The following is a 19,716-nucleotide window of genomic DNA, read 5'->3' as shown; positions in this document are numbered from 1 at the left end:
TATTACACAACACGTGCCGGTTTTGAAATGAAATAAATTTGCTCACCCTGCCAACAATGACCACTTCGTTGTCAGCGAGTGTTTTGAGGCACCCAACCGCTGGTCAGATAATTGTGAGCTTCCAAAGCCTTGTAAGATCTCAGCTGCTCACGAGTTATGAAGCTCGTCGCGTGGACGAGGTAATCCTTCATGTCTGTGAAATCTACAGATGGCAAAAGATTGACGCCGCACTTCACCTCCACTTCGTTCAAGTCCAGGGAGTCAACACCACCGCACAGGCGCACTTTTTCCACGTAACGCGACTTTTCAGGCTCTTTCAGCCCACGAGCGTAAGCATTAACCACATGGTAATGAAAGCAAGTCTTCTGAATGCCTTACTGCATCTTAATCTTGACAAAACTGTAAAAAAAAACACGCAAAAGCCAGGCTTTTCTGTTGTGGTCCTACGAGGGCGTCTACTTTCGATACCACGAAAATGATGACTGCCGTGCCGAGCACTAGCGCCCCTTGTGGATGACGTCATGTGAATACTTCCTATATGTATATAATAGATACATCCACACACGGACTCACCGGGCCCACATGAACAGACAAGTCAGCTTGCCGTCTGCTCGGCGTATGCAGAAAGTCTGCCGACTAAGTCTGTACGGGGGTGACTGGTGGGTGACTGATTGGTGACTGAAAGGTGAAGCTCATTTAGTTATTGTTATTATTTGTGTTATGACCAAGAATGTATAGATATATACGAATGTAATATATACATCCCCACACTCACACACACGACTTACATAAACAGAGAAGTCTGCTTGCCGTCTGCTCGGCGTCTTCATGACCCAAAATGTATTGATATATACGCATTACTATATGCACCCACGCACGCGCTCAAAGGGCCCAGATTAACAAACAAGTCTGCTTGTCCTCTGCTCGGCATCTGCATATAATCTGCATACAAGGTATGTGCTGGGGTGACTGGTGGGTGACTGATGGGTGACTAAAAGGTGAATCAATTAAATCATTATCATCAAACATGCCACCTTCGAAAATTTGTAGATGCATACATATATGTTATATACGTCTACGCGCACGCACTCTGGATGTACATTATCAGAAAAGTGTGCTTTCCGTCTGCTCGGCTTCTGCACGAAATCTGCAGACCAGGTCTACAGAACGGTCGAGTTTTCACACAAGGTATCTTGTATCGGTCGAGTTTACAATACAAGGTATTGTGTGACTGGGGTGACTGATAGGTGACTCGTGGGTGACAGGAAGGTCAAATCTGTTTTTTAAGAGTGTTCAACCCCATAAGTTAGTATGAGACACCAATTACCAGCGTGTTGGGTGCAGCGCAATTAATGCGGCTGATGTAGAGCACGTAGCCAGTTCCTGGCCCGTCAACTAGCGAAGCCGATCGGTTCCGCGAAGGCGAACGCGGAAGACCCCGAGCATGAGAAAGAAAGGAGACTTCTTCGTTCGCACAGTCCATGAACGGAGCCGTCAAGGTCGCCCCCGTTCGGGATTAGAAGGGGGAAGCTTGCTCGAAAAAGCGTCTGGCAAGAGGTAGGTCAGGCGCCAACGTCTGAGTTTAAGCCATTGTTGTCATGCACGCGTGTCATTGAGAATGACGCGGGGACGCGACCACTTGGCTGACCGAGACATAGTGGCGGCAGGGAAAGAACCATAATCTCCCCCGCTGTTGTTAGGATGTCGGGGCGCCTCGCTGTCGCATGCACACCTGGCAAGTGCACGAAGCCCAACGATGTACCCACCGCTCTTAAGGAGGCTTCTAAGAAGCAACAAATAATGAGAGAACTGACGGGGCTGGAGCGTGAGAACGGCTGTCCTGTCCACGGAACTCGGCCGAAGGAGGTAGCACGGCCTGGCATGGGAGAGAGTGTCACACGTGCAGAACCTATCTCTTTGCGTGTTTTATATGGTAACGTGGTTTTAACCAATGTAGTACCTGTTATGAAGGTGTTTCTGCGATTGGTTGCGATGATACGAGTCCCAACATGTAATTGGTGTTTGTAAAGACTCTTTGTTCAACCGAGAGTTGAAAAGAGGATGTTTGAATTTGAAATGAGAGCGAATGTTGGGGCTTGGACTCGGGCAGTAGCCTGAGGCTGCAATAAAACGTCTCTTCACCGGACTACGGCTCTTCCTTCGCGCTGCCACCGTGCACTCGAGTCATCGAGGGGACCCATTCCAAACCTCAAACATCTTCCCTCCTTAGCTAGTGTTGAAGCTAGTCAAGGGGGAGGAAAGTAACTCTATATATCGATCAATCAATTATCTAGCCGTCTGCGACTTTTAGCTCTCCTAGCCGTTTCTTTGATGAGATATATACCAAAAGTGTTACGGCATAACGTGACTGCATGGTGAGAATAATTGACTGGTCGTAACATGAAATTCATGCCACGTATGTCATGAATGTCATGATTTACATTTCCTGGTATTGCTGCTCTTGCGGTGGTTTTGCTCACATGGCATGTTGCAAAACTGGTATAATATGACATGATTGCGTGCTGAACACAAGCGATAGACCTTAACAATAAAATCATGGCAGTCGTGTCATGCAACAACATGACTACATGCCACACTCATGATGCGCTCGCGGCCGTTTCGCTTGCCTCACATATATCAAAATTAGTAATACGGGACGTGAATGGTAGACGAAGGTATGTGACTGCTGCAAACATGATAATTATTATATGCGTATCGTGTAAGAACATGAATACATGCCACATTTATGATGTGCTCGCAGCCATTTTGATAGCTTCACATATACCAAATTTGGTATTACGGGACGTGAATAGATGACGGAGGTAAATGACACATACAAACATGATAATGATTAGATGCATGTCATGTAACAATATGACTACATGCCACACTCATGATGCGCTCGCGGCAGTTTCGCTAGCTTCACATATACCAAATTTGGTATTACGTGTATCAATAAACGAAGAAGGTAAATGACAGGTCGAAACATTTTATACCTGACATGCGTGTCATGTATTACATGACTACATGCTACGCTCCCCGCACGTGCGTTCCTGGCCGTTTCGATCGCTTCACATATACAAAAGTTTGTACTGAGGAACATGAATGGGCGACGAACACAAATGCCGGGCGCAAACATGATAATCGTGACGCGGAAGTCCTGTACGGCCTAATCTACATGCCTACCACTACTGGGTGCTGGTATTGCATATATCAGTAGTGCCGTCGTTACGCAACCTTAAACAACATACTTGCATGTCATCTACATAGGCGAGTGTGCATAACATTTCTACTTGTGTTTACTGTGTACTACGTCCGTCGGCATCGTAACATCATGCTGATTATGAAGTGAGAAATCAACCTTCCTCATTTGTGCTTCGCATATTATCAATTCCCACTGCACACGGTATCTGCCATTTTTTTTTGACAGAAGCATCTCCTTGACAACCATGTCTTCTCGTTAGTCTTTATTGCGGAAGCTGGGCCAGCGCCTTCTTTAATATATAGAAGGCACTGGCTGCGCTCCCGAGAACAGCCTTGATGCAAGGTATAAAGTTACATAAACAGATGTAATCATTCTAATATGTTAAGAATACAAAATTCCATCTGCCGAAAGATAGCAGGTACACGTTCACTACATCGACGTAGAAAATGTTGTTCTGTGACGAGTTACAGAACGAAGGCGAGCAGGAAACTCGAAGCTTGTAGCTGCGCGCCTATCCCACATCGCGGCCACAAAACTACGATTGCGGCCTGCCCCGAAGCTCTGATGAGGTGTTCTGCGACGTCCTTTGCGTGAAGCCGGAGCCTGAATGACGGAACGCGCAGCCATCTTCCTCGCTTCCTCTTCCGCCGGAATCCAGTCGCTGTCCGGAATGTCCGTCTCGGTTGCTTGACCGTGCTCATCCTCCTCGGTGACTACGTTTTCAGTGCTGTTGTCGACGACAGCTCTGCGCCATGGGATCAGCAAACTACGTTACTACATTTAGACATGGTCACCTCAATACAGGCAATTATTGCTTATTTTTCGAGGGTGACGTCCACATGCCTTGATATTTCACAAACAATACAAACGGGCCTAAGTGAATGATACTAGGCGCACGTACGCTACTCAGACGTAGCAAATGTGTGGCTCTGCATGTATTGCACTCAAGGTTGTTGACCTGCCTGGAAACTCACGCAGAACACAACACTGACATTGCTCGTGGACAGGCGAACAGAGCAAAAAGCTGAGATCACGCATTGTATCTCTGAGAGCGCAGTATGGTGCCGTGATGTGACATAACGATCTAATAATTTGTAAGTCTGGGCGGGGATTGACGCATTGTCAGGCATTTAATTGCCTTTTCGCTCTCCTTTCCCCTTAAACCATTGAATGAAGATGTATGCTTCAATGATGAATAAACTGCAAACTTCAACTTCGATTGCGTGATGGTACAGCCATGCCGATTAGCTTAGGCGACCAGCAAAGGAGCCATATCACAAAAACTAACACTGAAGCACGCAAACGCCGAATTGAAACGAAGCTGCTGAATCCATCGAGTAATCGATGTATTTACTTTCTCGAATTTCTCGAACACCTCAATATGCCGAAGTCGTAATCATACAGCACCCATCATTATTAGAGGCGAACGACACTTATGATACTACAGGGAAGCTTGGCAAGACGCCTGGCAATGAGGTACCGTATTGCGGACTCCTCTCACACGAGAAGACAGAAATCGGTTCACTTACGCTCGTCTCTTACCGACGGCGTTTCTGCCGATGAGGACTTCGTTTCTCCGAGATCCAGGTGGCCCCAGCACCAAGTAGGCGACAAAGGCCACTGCAGCCAGGATGAGGACAGCGGCTACCACACGATTGGTTCCAATGGAGCTCGCCGTGGTGGCACCTTGTGAGGACGCCATCGTCAGACGTCTTCCCAAAGACGCACTGGACTGGTGACACCATGGTGGTCCGTGATCCAATCCCTGTTCGCTTTGCTGTTCTTCTGTTTGTTCATCCGGCTGCATCCTTCGGCACTTCTTCTTTTCATGTGCTAGCTTTCTCGACTGTGCTAGCTTCTTAAGTCTGACACATTTATGGTGTCAAGGGGGCGTTGGTCAGAGGAAGCAATTTAAAAATAGTCCGGTCGAGGGTATTAACAGGGAAGCTGTTTAAGGTGGTCGTAATTTTTGCGGCCTATCAAGTATTTGTCAGCAAAATTGTGTGAATTCCAAGTCCACGAAAACTGAAAGAGGCGACTGCTCGACAAGCTGGTATGTACAATAGAAATTTGTGTGACCTTTACGAAAACTATAGTAATCATAAACGAGTATGTGTCAGAAATTCGGTAAATCAAACTACTCACGAAAACACAAGAACACTACAGTTAGGTCAACACTTCTGTTAGGGGAAGCAACAAAACAATACTAGGACACAGGAAAAACAATGGTGGCAGCGAGAAGACCCCGAAGTGGTGGAATGTCACTACGCCATCAATGTAGTGTCTGTAGATAGGTGCGAACGCCTGGTTTGAGCGCGCGTTTATATCCCACAACTTTGAGCATCAGCGTCGTGGCTGTGACTTTCTAAGCAGGCTGGCGTTGTGCCCCTACAATTGGCAGTTGCCAGCCTGTTTCCCTCACCAATACCTCTGTGTATTCACGCTTTCTGTGCATTCAAACTATATGAATGAATAACTCGAACCTATCCGCACTGAGAATCAACGTCGAAACAACCTATAGCATCACCTATAGATAAAGCACATAGCAAATATGAAGAGGCCACCTGGAGACAACTCTCATCACCTAGCTAAGGCCTCGAAACAGGCTGTAAGCAACCATATACGAGTAACGGCACCTCTCAAAATAGCGTAATTTTTCCAAATTCTTAAGCGTTTCATAGTGTGCTAGCTTATTTCTTTTCGCAGCTAGTGTGCGATACACTTTCATTCTATTTGATGCTGAGTTTACGTATTTTGCCAGACCATTAAGATTTTATTACTAAAAATTAGATATGCACACAACGACTTAGCGACTACAGGTATATTGACTATAAACTTACAGTAACCTTTGGCTACCGGCCGCACCTTTATTTGCGCAAAAATAGTGTATAAATAAAAAAATTAATTGAATTTTTCATGCATGACGTCCAGTATTGCTGTGTGATGCACTGCCCGGCTTAGTGCAAGTGTTTCATATATATATATATATATATATATATATATTATATATATATATATATATATATATATATATATATATATATATATATATATATATATATATATATATATATATAAGGGAAAGAAGTGTATCTCGTTTTTCCGTGTTTTAACACAATAATAATGAGAGCTAACAGACAGTAATGACAAGGAATGTACAGGGGAAGTTATTAGAACCTATGAAATGTAAATAAGAAGAAAGAAAAGTGGATGAAAAAATAACCACCCGTGAGCAGGAATCGAACCTACGACCTTCGAACAACGCGTTCGATGCGTTACTCGAAGGTCGTAGGTTCGATTCCTGCTCATGGCTGGTTATATTTTCATCCACTTTTCTTTCTTCTTATTTATATTCCTTAGGTTCTAATAACTTCTTCTGTACATTCCTTGTCATTACTGTCTGTTAGATCTCATATATATATATATATATATATATATATATATATATATCCGGCATCAACGAGGATCCCGGAAGACTCTCCTGCCTCCGAGAAGTAAGCCAGGAGGAAACTGGTGACAAAGATTGATAGCTGGAGACCATGCTTGTTTTTTCTGACTGACTCGTACGTGTACACTATCCTTTTTTGTTTTTTTTTCTCTCACGTGCACATACAAAGTGTTTACGGTCGCCTATCACTTGATGGCCATTGAAGGGAAACGGATGAAGATGAAAGGTAAAGAGCCGACTGACACATTAAGGCGAAACCCTTTCCTTACACACGCCGTCGCGGACCCCTCTCGCCACCGCGGCGACAATCTTGGGTGGCCCGACACACGTCGAGAACTGGCCAGCGCGGGATAAGAACCGGATGTGGACGTACACCGACATTTGGTTTCATAGTCAGTGTTCACAGTGTTTTTTTTTCTTTTCTTTTTCTTCTTTTTCTCTTTTCTTCTTTCTTTTTTTTTCTTTTTTTCTTCTCTTTTGTTCTTTCTTTGTTTTTTTAGTTCTCTCTCACTCTCGCAAACAACCTTTAAGGCGAGAGGGACGCGGCAGCAACGAATTTTGGAAGTTCACGTTAGTATAACTCATCCCCTGATGAAGGGAGGACCCCTCCCGAAACTGTTGGGAAATGAATATATTTATCATTGTTGACAACGCTCCCGTTGTGCCATATTCCATACCTTCACGAAAACTAACTGGCCCATTGAAATACTACTCCCGCTATATATATATATATATATATATATATATATTGTGGGCATTTAGTATACCCATCCTCTTCACCTGTACTTGTCATCATCATGTGGTGTTTGTTTGTTTGTTTTCCTGGACTGATGGCTTATACCCCCTAAGGGGGATTGGCCAAGAAAGCGTAGTGCAGTTTTTCTGGGATCATTTTAACTATGTGTAATGAATTTGTAATATAATATGACTAATGTAAGCAAAACCACATAAATAGAGAGCGAACGAGAGAAAAATAGAAAAGTCAAGTTGAGAAATTTTGAGATTTCAGGTGTTGTGATTACCACTCACCTGCGTTTACTTCTCTTTGCCATTTAGGATTTTTTCGGGGGAGGAATAAATATTAATTATTTGATTGGAGATCACAAAGATATACGTTTGAATGCCTGAATATAATCGGAAACGGCATTGAAAGCATCTCTGTGGCATTGTCCCAAAACTGAGGCACCAAAGCTTAGTGCATTTTTCGCCGTCAATCTAACGCCTATTTTCAGAAATTGAATAACTAGAAACCTTTTTTGAAGTATAGCGTATCGGCGACAATACAAAAAATAATGTTCTAGTAATTCCATTTTTACACAGAATGCGCAGTGGGAGGATATAGCCTGACCAGCTCTCTGTAGATACATGTTTAGGGGGGGGGGGCACGACATCAGAATTTAGTAATTAAAACTTCGAGCTTTCTGGACTGGCTCCAGTGGGGTTGCCATGAAAACTTGAGGTGGTTATATTCTGTCCATGTAGTTATTTTTTCTATTGCTGATTTTCGGTATCTTATTGCTGTAATATAGCTCATGCATCCTCATCGTTGTCGCGTAGCGTCATCATCTTGGTACGTTCATCGTACCTGTCGGCTGCCGGTTCATCGGCCCTAATAAAGGTATTCCAAACCAAGACTTCATACGTGGTGGATGGTGCCGTTAGATCCCGCGTCGTCTTCTCGACCTCTCTACCCTCTGGAGCTACGCTCAGGCCGCTGCTTGGGCCAGGTGTCCGGAAATATATCGCACCAAGATGAGGTCGGTGCTGCAGCTGTTCCCACTCCGCCCCCACGTGCCACGCCTTCTCACGTCATTAACAGCCTCCAGCGTGAGCCCCATCCCTTCGCTGGTATGCGCGAGGAAGATGTGGAGGAATGGCTGGACGATTTCAAACGTTTCGGCACTGCTAACCAGTGGTATAACACCTACAAACTCGCTCACGTATCATTCTACCTAACGAGTGTCGCGAAGACGGGGTTCCTCAACCACTTCATCGACATCCCCGACTGGTCAGCCTTCAAATATCAGCTTCGCCATGTCTTTGGCACACCGGCCGTTCGTTCCGTTCACGCAAAGAAAGCTCTCGCGACTCAGAAACAGCACATCGGGGAGCCGTATCGAGGATGCTCGTATCGAGGACGTCGGGGAGCCGAACATCGAGGATGTTCTTTCACTTTGCCGCTGGGTTAACACACCAATGACAGTCAGACAAGGTACGCCAGCTCCTTAAGGGAATTGCACCCGTCGCATTCAATGCCCCTGAACTCCAGAATCCGGTTACTATTGCTGACGTTGCGACAACATGTCAGCGCTTCGAAGAACTTGAGTCTATGCGCTTACAACCGGACAGTGACGCGGCCCGTATTACGGCGTATCGAAACCTACGAGACACAATAAGGGTGATCATACGCGAATAATTAGAATCAATGGGATTCACACTACCTTCAGTGTGTCCCATTCAGTCTTCTTCCACGACATTGGGAGGTCATCAGGAAGGAGCTCACGTCCATGACCCACATGGCCCACCTGCAGCCCACTGTCGCTCATACTCTCCCATCGTTCTCGCATGCCGCCGCCGCACCATCAGGCACCGTCAGCTCGCCGTCGCCGCCACGAACGCACGCGTTGGTTGCTGCCGCACCTCCCGCAAGCTTTCTCAAGCTTTCCATCACCACCGCCTGAGCCGTCATCTGTCCCTCTCACTGCTCTCTCTCTCACTCGGTGCAGTTAGCGCAAGCTACTACCCTCCTTATCGATCGACTCGCCCTACGTGCTATTATTGCTGCTATCGTGGTCACATTTCACGCTTTTGCCGCAAGCGCCAGCAAGATGAGCGTCGAGGGTACGACATACGCGAATGGGACTCTACCGCAGGAGCCCTGTACCAGGGCCGCCGTTATTCGTCACCACAACGTCGGTCTCCGTCTCCGCCAGCATCGGGTGAACTGCGCAGTAGTTATCGATCAACCCGACGCTGTTCACCGTCGCCCTACCGTCGCTCCTCTTCTCTTCAGCCTGCTTCCCTCGCTTGTGATCGGCATCCGCAAAACTAAGCGATGCAGTTTTTGGAGGACGAACTGCATTCCAACACAGGACTCCAATTCCTCCATCGCGCCCTTACACTATAATTTCAGTCACAGTTGAGGGAGTAGACGTTGATGCTTTGGTGGACACTGGGGCTGCGTTTTCTGTCTGTGCTGATTCGTGTGCCCATCTTCGAAAATTCCCGACGCCTTATGATGGACCTACACTGGTTACAGACCAGAGAACAATGATTCGCCCTTCCTCTCTCGGCACTGGCCGTGTGCAAATCGACGAAATTCTTCATCATATAGAATTCGCTGTGCTATCCCCGCGCTCCCACGAACTCATTTCAGGCTGGTACTTTCTTTCCTCTGCTTCTACGGCTATTTGTTGTGCGCAACCTGTCGTCCATCTTACTGACACAGACCACTTGTTTATTAATGAAACCTACAGACCACTTCGACTCATCACTGCTGTAGACATCGAGTTACCACCACACAAACATCAATTAGTCCCAGTTTTTTCCAACGACGTCGACTCTGGTGACATTTTGGTCACTCTGTCACCCCATTGCCTTAATAAAGGCATAGCTCTCACATCAGCTATGGCTCACTTCAACAATGAATCAACTGTCTTCGCTGCTACGAACACCACATCAGATAAAATTTTACTGCCGCGGGGCACTACTGTCACCTGCGTTGCCAATCTGGAGCCTGTGTGCATCGTGCCTCTTACCCCTATCTCCTCTAAAAGCCATCCTGCAGACCATGCTCCTTCCTCGGCCATTACAGCCACCATCAACAAAGACTTGACAGACTCTTAGAAGCAGCAGCTGCTTGATTTGGTGGAAAAGCATGCAAACTCTTTTGACGTTCATTCATAAATCCTGGACCAGACAACCGCTACAGCACATCGTAATCGAACTGACAAAACATCCATTGTGCATCACCGTCCGTACCACGTCTCTCTAGTCAAACGAAAAATATTGAGGAAAACGTAGACGATATGCTGCAACGGGAGATAATCCGACCCTCAACCAGTTCTTCGTCGTCTCCCATCGTTCTGTTGCGTAAAAAAGACGGTTCCGTACGATTTTGCGTCGATTACCCAGCACCTCCACCACGTACGAAGTCTTGGTTTGGGAGGCATTTATTAGGCCCGAGGAACCGGCAGTCGACAGCTACGATGAACGAGCACGAAAGACACGAGCGTGTCCTTCCTGGCCTTCTTGTCTCTGCATCGTCGTTTCGTTCTCTCACGCTATAACTATCGTCATACCGTACCAACTAGCCCAATCTGCCACACTTCCAAGATGATGATGCTACGCGACAACGATGAATATATAAATATATATATATATATATATATATATATATATATATATATATATATATATATATATACATATAAATAAGGGAAAGAAGTGTATACCTAAGGGCTCGTTTTCCCGTGTTTTGACACAATATTAACGAGATCTTACAGACAATAATGCCAAGGAATGTATAGAGGAAAATATTAGAACCAATGTAATGTAAATACGAAGAAAGAAAAGTGGGTGGAAAAATCTCGAACGCGTTATTTGAAGGTCGTAGGCTCGATTCCTGCTCACGGCAAGTTATTTTTCACCCACTTTTCTTTCTTCTTATTTACATTATATTGGTTCTAATATTTTCCCCTATACATTCCTTGGCATTATTGTCTGTTAGATCACACACACACACACACACACACACACACACACACACACACACACACATATATATATATATATATATATATATATATATATATCTGTGTGTGTGTGTGTGTGTGTGTGTGTGTGTGTGTGTGTGTGTGTGTGTGTGTGTGTGTGTGTGTGTGTGTGTGTGTGTGTGTGTGTGTGTCCTGTCTTCTTATAGCTTGTTGAGACAGGAAAAAACCGGGCAGACGGGAAAGATTAACGAAGAAGGAAAAAGGGTAAAAAGTTGAAAGAAGGAGTAAAAAGGCATAAAGAAAGAAAATAAAAAACAAAAAATGTAGCGGAAGAAGAAAAAGAACGCCACGAGCTTAGAAAGGGGCGGCCTCTCAAGTGAGTGAGGCCAACGTGAACATTGTATTAGTAAAGGAGCCATGGACTCGCTCGCTGGATTTCGTGTCGACCGGTTGTGCCCTCGCGATCTCCAACGTCATCGTAGCTCTGGCCGACTGGGCTCGCCCTACGTCATCTCCTGACGCCGATCGTCGACGACAGCGTAGCTATGACCTGGTGGACTTGCCCTACGCCATCTCCTGTCGCCGACAAGAGCTCTCGCCAGTGGTGCCCCGTCCTCGTACTCCTGCAACCATGTCCATCTTTCCTGTCTTCTCCTTACTTCCGTCGTTTGCTGTCCCTGCGCCTCGCTCTCTCCGTCCTCTCTCTTTATCTCTTTACCATTTAATCCTATTCTTTTATTCCTTCTCTACCTTCATCCCTCGTGAGCTACTGTTGAGGTGTGCTCCCCCTGAGAGGGAGTTATGCGGTTCACTTTTCTCTTCATTTCAAATCACTCCCTCCCCCTCTATTGACAACAATAACCCCCACGCACCCACCCTTACCCTAAGTGGACACAGTATGGACACAGTATGGGCACAGTGTGGACACAAGGGGACACGGTATTGCACCTTTCGGTGCAATCCGCTCGCGGCTTGTCCACCTTTGAAGTTTAGGACGAATTGGTGAGGAAGGGGGGGGGGGGGCTTAAACGCTTCGAGTGCATGGCGGCGGCGCCGGAAGAAATGAAAAAGCCGAAACCGGTAATGTGGCACTGCCATCAATATTCATTATAACTATTGGCTCCCCTCAGTGAAGGGAAAAGAAAGGTGTGTAAAAAAACAAAAAAACAACGATATCCGGGACCACTTTTCTGTGCGTGCTGACTGTGCTTGAAGCGACGAAACAATTCTACATTTCAGATGCATACGCTTACAGCTGTGTGGGGGGTAATATTACTGTCGCAATGAAAGGGTAGGGATTAAGAATTGACTAGAGAGAGGCGTTTGCGTCCTTAAGTGATCGTAACGCTGACAGGGTGCCTGGGTGTTCACTCATTTCTTTTTTTATCGTATTGAAGTTCTAGATGAAGTATTATTTGCGCTATTCTCGTTACTGATTGTTCGAAAATTGTTTTCTATGAGTGTAACCTTGATGCCATCGAAGCTGTGATCTAGCAGTGTGCTATGTTTAGAATCTGTAAGGCCTGGCAGGCCACGCATATATTCCCGATGCTTGTTGAATCTAATTCCAAACAGCGTGTCGTTTGGCCCACGTATTGCACGTTACATACCAGCCATTCCAGAAGATATATGACGTTGTCCGAGTCAGTCTAGTGCACCACTTGCCCTGCGCTTAAAATCTGAGTGGGTGCTTTCTGCCACTTTCGTTGTCTGCATGTGTTCGCATGCAGTTCCCAGGCCGCTTTCCTATGTATTTCTATGAAAGCGTGGCTCGGGAACTGTTGTCTAGGACGGTACATGCGTATCCATGGGGCGGGGGGGGGGGGGGGCGGGAGTTGTTATCATTACATTTACGAATGTGCACTGTTGTTTGAAATGTCGGAGATTGAAGATAAATCCGAGAAGTGCAGTTATTTTCTATTTTTGTGCCTTATTCCAGTCGATTTCATTGCCTGTTGTCTCTGCATATGTAGCCAGCGTACTCGACGAAACCGTCTTCCTTGCAGCATGAATGTGCCACTTGAATCTTTTTTAAAGGTCACTGCTCTTGCCAAGCTAACTATTACCACAATATTCACCTCTGCCCATGGGTGTCTGTGTTAGTTGTCCATATGCGTGCTCCCGACCGGGTTTCCTTTTCCGTCCGTGATTGTCGACTTGAGCTTACGGGTTTCCTTGCTTAAGAATTAAGTTTGTAGATTGCGCCCAAATCCACTGTCTTTTGTTCTCTCTGTTGTTTTCGGCAACAGGCGAGAACGTGGTCCCCTTCAGAAACCAATTAGCCTTCTGAAAACTGCCGTAAAATGTCATACAGCCTGTGAATGAAGCTGTCAAAACTTGACACAGGTATCTTTACTGAAACATTAAATCGCCATTTAAATCGTGGTAAGCAAGACCTCGCAGCATGTTCCTTCAAGGACGTAAAGTAATACGACTGGCTGGTACACGGTGCATTTCATATCGGGATCGAGCGGCGGTCAGGATCGCATTTTATGATCGCGATTGGCTGCAGCTATGAGCAAGTCATTCAAAAATTTCACCCCTATCGGCTCGATGGCAACTGAATGTGCACGTGTGACAAGCGTAAAAAATTTGCGGAACGCCACACATAAAAGTTTCCTCAAGTGAAATTTTAACTAGGTACAACTCTGAAGGAGGCACGCTCATGCGTGGGACTCTTCTGCGTTTGCCTGCAGTCATAACAGAAAGTTTGCGACTGCATGCAGCTCCAAGAACGCTAAGCTGCTTACCATATACATTGTATTTCGCTTCAGATGTGCTTGGTATATAGCGCTATGAGTGCTAAGCAGAAAAGTAAATTTGTGCATGCTCGTCTTCTCAACCACGGCCATCTATAGATGCAAACTTACAGTAAATGTAGCATGACCTTGCAGGCAAAATACATTTCTTCGCCGCCAGCACGTGTAAATGCCCATTTGATGATTCAATTAAAAAACCAGAATGGCTCATTACCTTTTAAAAAGAAGTGCGCTCAACCCCCGTAGTTTTCATAGAGGTGACCATAGCCGACGACGTCGGCACTCAGGCATCATGAGAAACGTACACTTATTCGTTCCCCCGCAGGGGTGCCTGCGCAAGTAGGCGTTTGGTGTGTAACGACACCTCGGACCCGAGCTAACGGGGGAGTTTTGGCTCCCTCCCACGCCTAGCCGTGTGTGGCTTTGCCATGTCCGGGGAAAAGGGGATCCTGGGGGTTGAGCCGACGCTGGGTGATAGGACCTTTAAGGTCCCCCGGCAGAAGCAACACACCCCTTTGGCCCCGGCTTCACGTAGATGGCACCCCTGGGCAGACCCACCCAGGGGAAATCGGCAGTCGCCTTTTCCTATTTCTCTCTCCCTACATCTTCGTCCTTATCGCTCACTTCTTACCTGTCCTGTCGTCCTCTCTTTTCCGTTTACTTCCGAATTTCTTGGCGGCTAGGGTTAACCCTGGGGGACTGACTTCCCTTGGTCAGGACCACAGGGTTATAGTAGCAATGTATGGCTAATGTGTGTATACGTTCCCCTTGTTGGACTTCATGGTGGGTGGCCAGCATAGCTACCGAATGAACATGCTTTTCTATGGAAAAAAGTACCCCCCCTTTTCCACAATGATCGGTCCCGTAAAGGGGGTCGTACCGAAGCAAATAGAAACTTTCTTACTAAAGAGAGCGATTACACGAAATTCTTTGTTGTAACATCAATGACTGGAACTAAGATTCAGGACATATCACCATTCCCGATTGCAAAAGCAATCAAAGAATGCATTGGAAGCAATTACAGTGCAAAAAAATGAGTTCAGGAGATCTCCTCATAGAAGTGAAAAACAAAGAAGAAAGTGACAAAATTAGACACCTAGGAAACATCGGACAACATGAAGTCCGTGCAACAGCTCACCGATCTCTCAATTACACGCGAGGTGTAATATCGGACAATGAACTGCTCAAGTGCACTGACGCAGAAATTGAGGATGCTTTAGCGGATCAAGGTGTACTTGCCGCACGAGCAATCATCATTCGTAGAAATAAGAAGGAAACCCGCACAAGGAATGTAATACTAACATTCCCAAGCACGACGCTTCCTGCTGCAGTTAAGGTAGCGTACCTTTACCTACGTGTGAGGCCCTACATACCTAATCCTCGCAGGTGCTTCCAGTGCCAGAGGTTCGGGCACAGGTCTCATTCATGTCGTGGTAATCCAACCTGCATGAAATGCGGCCAGAATGAACATGATGACGGCGAGTGCACGAACGCTTTAAACTGTGTGAACTGCAAGGGGCCCCATGCAGCGTACTCACGCTCCTGCCCAGAATGGCAAAAAGAACAAGACATACTTACACTGAAAACCAAAGAAAGCATACCGTATCCAGAAGCGCGCAAGCGAGTGGTTCTTGCCCAAAAGGGCACTTACGCTGAAGCGGTGCGAAGGGAGAAGGCACCGCCGACGGTCTCTGTAGGCACACAGGTTGAACTCCAAGACCTAGTGGCCACGGTCCGTACCCCAGACAAGAGCGAAAAAAGGCACCAAATGCCTTCTTTCAGGGAGGCCCCAAAGCCTCGACCAGTGTTGGTGTCTGCCAACCTAATGTCGAGGCAAAAGAGGTCATAACAACGGTGCCGAGTAGCCGGCCTCATTTGAGGAGGCCAGAATCCTCACCGGGCACCAACACTGTTCAGCACCCTGGTGGTGCTGAGTCCATGGACGTGAGTCCATCGGACACTGAAAGCCTCACAGACCCTGCTTCAACTAGCAGGGCGATCAGGCAGCCCATCACTCTTCCCTGCCAAGGAGAGAAAGGGAGCCGAAACACATTTTCGGCCCCACAAAAAAGAAGTGATGAAGCACACGAATAGTGTCGCTTTTTGGCTTATGCACAAATAACTCAAAATACTAAATTTTATACACATCATTTCACGTAATGGCATACATCATCCATTGGAACTGCAGAGGCATGATACGAAACTAAAGCGACATTAAGGACATATCTACAAGCTTCTCTCCTGTAGCGTTATGCTTGCAGGAAACAAATCTGAGACCAAAAAAACAACAAAATACTAAAAGGTTACACTGTTATACGCCACGACCGCTCGCAAAGCAACCGGCTGTCGGGTGGCGTCGCCATTGTTGTCCAAAGTGGTATTGCGGTAAGAAAAGTTATAGTTAACAGTTTCATTGAAACGGCTTGTTATGCCTGCGAGTCGACAGCGAACGTCCGTGCCTCTGGAAAAGGCAATCTGTGTCAAGGCCGGCCCGCAGTCCGCCTGACGCGAACGACTCAACGGCGTAAACACGCGCGGCGCCTTTCTGGCGCGCACGTGCGGTGAGTCAGCGCCAGCGAGCCCGTCGAGTAAACAACGGGCGTCTTCATGTCTGGGGGTCTGACGCGGCCCAGCGGCGACCCCATTGGAGGAGTCTGCCCTGACGACCAGCGGCGCTTCTGATTGGACATTTTGGTTGGACCCGGTGCATTTAAAAGAAGCCCTGCGGCGCGTCGCGATCGGCGGTCCTAGGTAAAAGCTGACATGTGTGTCAGAGCGGACCCGTTTGAGAGCAGACCTATGTGTTAGAGAGGGGAGCTCGGCTCTCCGAGTCTCTGTCGGCCCCAGTGCCGAATTTATAACGCCTCTGTATATATGCTGTACATAAACCTTGTTTAACTCACCGTCGTCTCGTCCGCTCGTCTTATCAGCTCTGCGCAGAAGCAGTCGCGAGCTGAGAAACATACGCTACCAAACGGCTGGTGACCTTCCCGGCGGAGTTGGAAGCAGTGGCGCCTTCGGGACCGTGTTGGCGTCGCCGTCTTTCGAAACAGTGGTTGCAGCAGTGAGAATTCGTAGCGCCCTTCGTAACGTCGTCGGAGGTGCGCTTCGCAACAGTGGTGGCTTCGGCGGGATCGGCCCGCTTCACAACAGTGGTTGGCAGCTGCGGGATCGGCCGGCGTCAGCGACATCGATGCGGTGAGTGCGTGATGTTTTCCCCTCAGTTCACCAGACTACTCTAGCTCAGGTTGTAGTAGTTTAGAGAAGGGCTGTGTGAAGCATTGAAGTGAGCTTTGATCGTTTTAAGCCAAGTCGAAGCGCTTTGAAACCAAAGTTAATGCGGAGGGGGTAAACACGGGAGTGTGAAAAATTGCTTGCGCGTCTTGCTAGTTGACTTATAGTGGGTACGGCAAGTAAATTGTTAACAGGGGCAAACAGCAAGAGGCTAGTGTGAACGATAGAGAACCTTAAAGTGAAGGAACTCATCGAAATTTGTGAGGAACTCGACATTAATTTGGGCCATGCGAAACGAAAGCAAGCGATCCTTGAGATCATGAAGGATGAGGGAGTGTCGGCGGAGGAAGTCGATGAGGCCTGGGCGGATATCAAAGCACGCCGCGAGGAGGCTGAAAGGCGAGAAGCTCGTGAAGAAGCTGAAAGGCGCGAAGCTCGCGAACGTGAAGAAGTTGAAAGGCGCAAACGTCGCGAGCGCGAGGAGGCCGAGAGACAGGAGCGCCTCGAGATGAAACGACTAGAATTGGCAATCCTACAGTGTTCGCAGGCGCCTAGCGTAGCTTCTCCGACGATTCAGGTCAGCGGTTTTAGAATTCGGGACGAACTGCCACCGTTCGCAGTAGGCGAGGACATGGCGAAGTATCTCGTCAAGTTTGAACACGTCTGTGAGCGAAACGCTTTGGAGCGGTCTCTTTGGGCGCGGAACCTGTTAGCTCTTCTTCCCGGCGAAGTGTCCGACGCGATAACTTGCTTGTCGAGGGAAGCGTTTGAGAGCTATGACGAGGTTAAGGAAGTGCTCTTGAGACGTTATAAGTTGTCACCCGAGGCTTTCAGGCAAAGGTTCCGGTATGCTGAAAAGGGGAATGAGTCACACGTTGACTTCGCGTTTCGTCTTAAGGCCGATTTAATTGAATGGCTCAATGGCGAAGGTGTTTATGACGACCGCGATAGAGTGGTGGAATGCGTTGCATTGGAGCAATTCTACCGCTGCATCGAGGATAATGTCAGGCTTTGGCTGCAGGACAGACTTGGTGAAGTACAGCTAAACAAGGCAGCAGAGTTAGCTGAGGAGTATTATACTCGCCGAAAGTTGCACAGCAGGGCAGTGCGCGTTGAAAAGGATGAGAGAAAAGAGGGCTTTTCAAAGAAACCTGATCAACGGAGACCCGCTCCGCACCGTAATTTCAAGGACCCGTGTCTTACGAAGGACAGTGTAGGGGAAGGGCAAACAGAAGCGGAGAAATCGAGTGAGGTTTCTACCACACAAGCATTTGAATCGGAAAACAAACGGAAGCCGCTAATCTGCTACAACTGCAAAAAGGAAGGACACATCGCGAGAAACTGTCAGGAAAAGTTTGCCTTCGCAACAATCCGAGAATCAGAAAAAAACATGCGGTTGTTGGAGCCGTATCTCCAAGAAATTAGGGTGAATGAGAAAACGTGCCGAGCACTTAGAGACTCAACCGCAACCATGGACGTTGTCCATCCTTCATTGGTGTCTCCGGATGACTTTACAGGAGAATGCGCGTGGATCAGGCAAGTCGCCGAGGAGCAGAGTGTTCGCTTACCGATCGCCACGGTTGTCATTGAAGGCCCGTTCGGTAAGCTTCGCACCGAAGCGGCTGTGTCTGCCGCGCTAAATGATCGTTTTCCTTATCTTTTCTCCAACAACTCAGAGCAGCTTCTCAAAGAGCAGGGCAAATCGTTCTTCCCCAACTTAGCGTGCATGGCCCTCACGCGATCGCAAGCGCGGAAGCTATCGCGGCAGCTTGATCTGGTTCAATGCAGTGAACTCTCAAGTGACCTTGTCGGCGGGTCGACGGAACCCCAGAAAGGAAATTTTCCGCATGAGTCATGTGAGCGGTCACGCGAGCGGCCCGTCGCGGAAGCGGCCGGCAAGGTATGCGTAGGGGGAGACGACATGGCGCCATTGAGTCAGAGCGAGAGGGTTGCAACGCTCTCGCCTGTAGCGGAAAGTTGGAGCGAGCTGCCGAGAGTTGATCGAGAGCAGCGTGAGGATCTCTCGATTGAAGCGCTAGTGGAAAGCCACAAAAACGCGGCACAAGTGCTGTCGAAGGAGCACTACGAGCAATCGGTGAAGAAGCGCGCTTTTGAAGTTGATATTCAGGTAATGCTGCTGCAGCCGTCCAAAAGGAACAAGCTTGAGATTCATTGGGAAGGGCCCGCCAAAGTGATATCGAAGCTTCCCGATACGAATTATGAAGTGAAATTAGGAAGGCGGCGGAACAAAATTTATCACAGTAACTTGAAAGCAGTCGTTAATTTACTTTTAAGTGCTTCAGAGGAAGAGGGAGCGGAAGTTTTGAGTACTAGTGAGGTAATCGAAGGGGGATC

The 19,716-nt window shown here is 47.4% G+C and overlaps 1 protein-coding gene across 1 annotated transcript; it reads right to left on the bottom strand.

Moving 5' to 3' along the window:
- Positions 1-3,547: 3,547 nt before the first annotated feature.
- Positions 3,548-4,959, bottom strand: LOC142803429 (uncharacterized). The gene is made up of 2 exons (XM_075888554.1): positions 4,735-4,959; positions 3,548-3,950 (listed from the first exon to the last, which is right to left on the bottom strand). Exons 1-2 carry the CDS (start codon positions 4,905-4,907, stop codon positions 3,635-3,637), a joined length of 489 nt encoding a protein of 162 aa, XP_075744669.1. The 5' UTR covers positions 4,908-4,959; the 3' UTR covers positions 3,548-3,634.
- Between the last annotated feature and the right edge of the window lie 14,757 nt (positions 4,960-19,716).

This window comes from Rhipicephalus microplus, chromosome 3 (assembly GCF_043290135.1).
Source record: "Rhipicephalus microplus isolate Deutch F79 chromosome 3, USDA_Rmic, whole genome shotgun sequence".
NCBI lineage: Eukaryota > Metazoa > Arthropoda > Arachnida > Ixodida > Ixodidae > Rhipicephalus > Rhipicephalus microplus.
Note: the sequence above shows the minus strand (reverse complement) of the source record. Positions and strands in the feature narration are given on the sequence as shown.

Excerpts from the sequence above, each read along its gene's own strand:
- LOC142803429 (XM_075888554.1), bottom strand. The coding sequence starts at position 4,907 with ATGGCGTCCTCACAAGGTGCCACCACGGCGAGCTCCATTGGAACCAAT. Across the intron at positions 3,951-4,734 it reads GCCGTCGGTAAGAGACGAGC|AGCTGTCGTCGACAACAGCA; the intron begins GTAAGTGAACCG and ends CCCATGGCGCAG.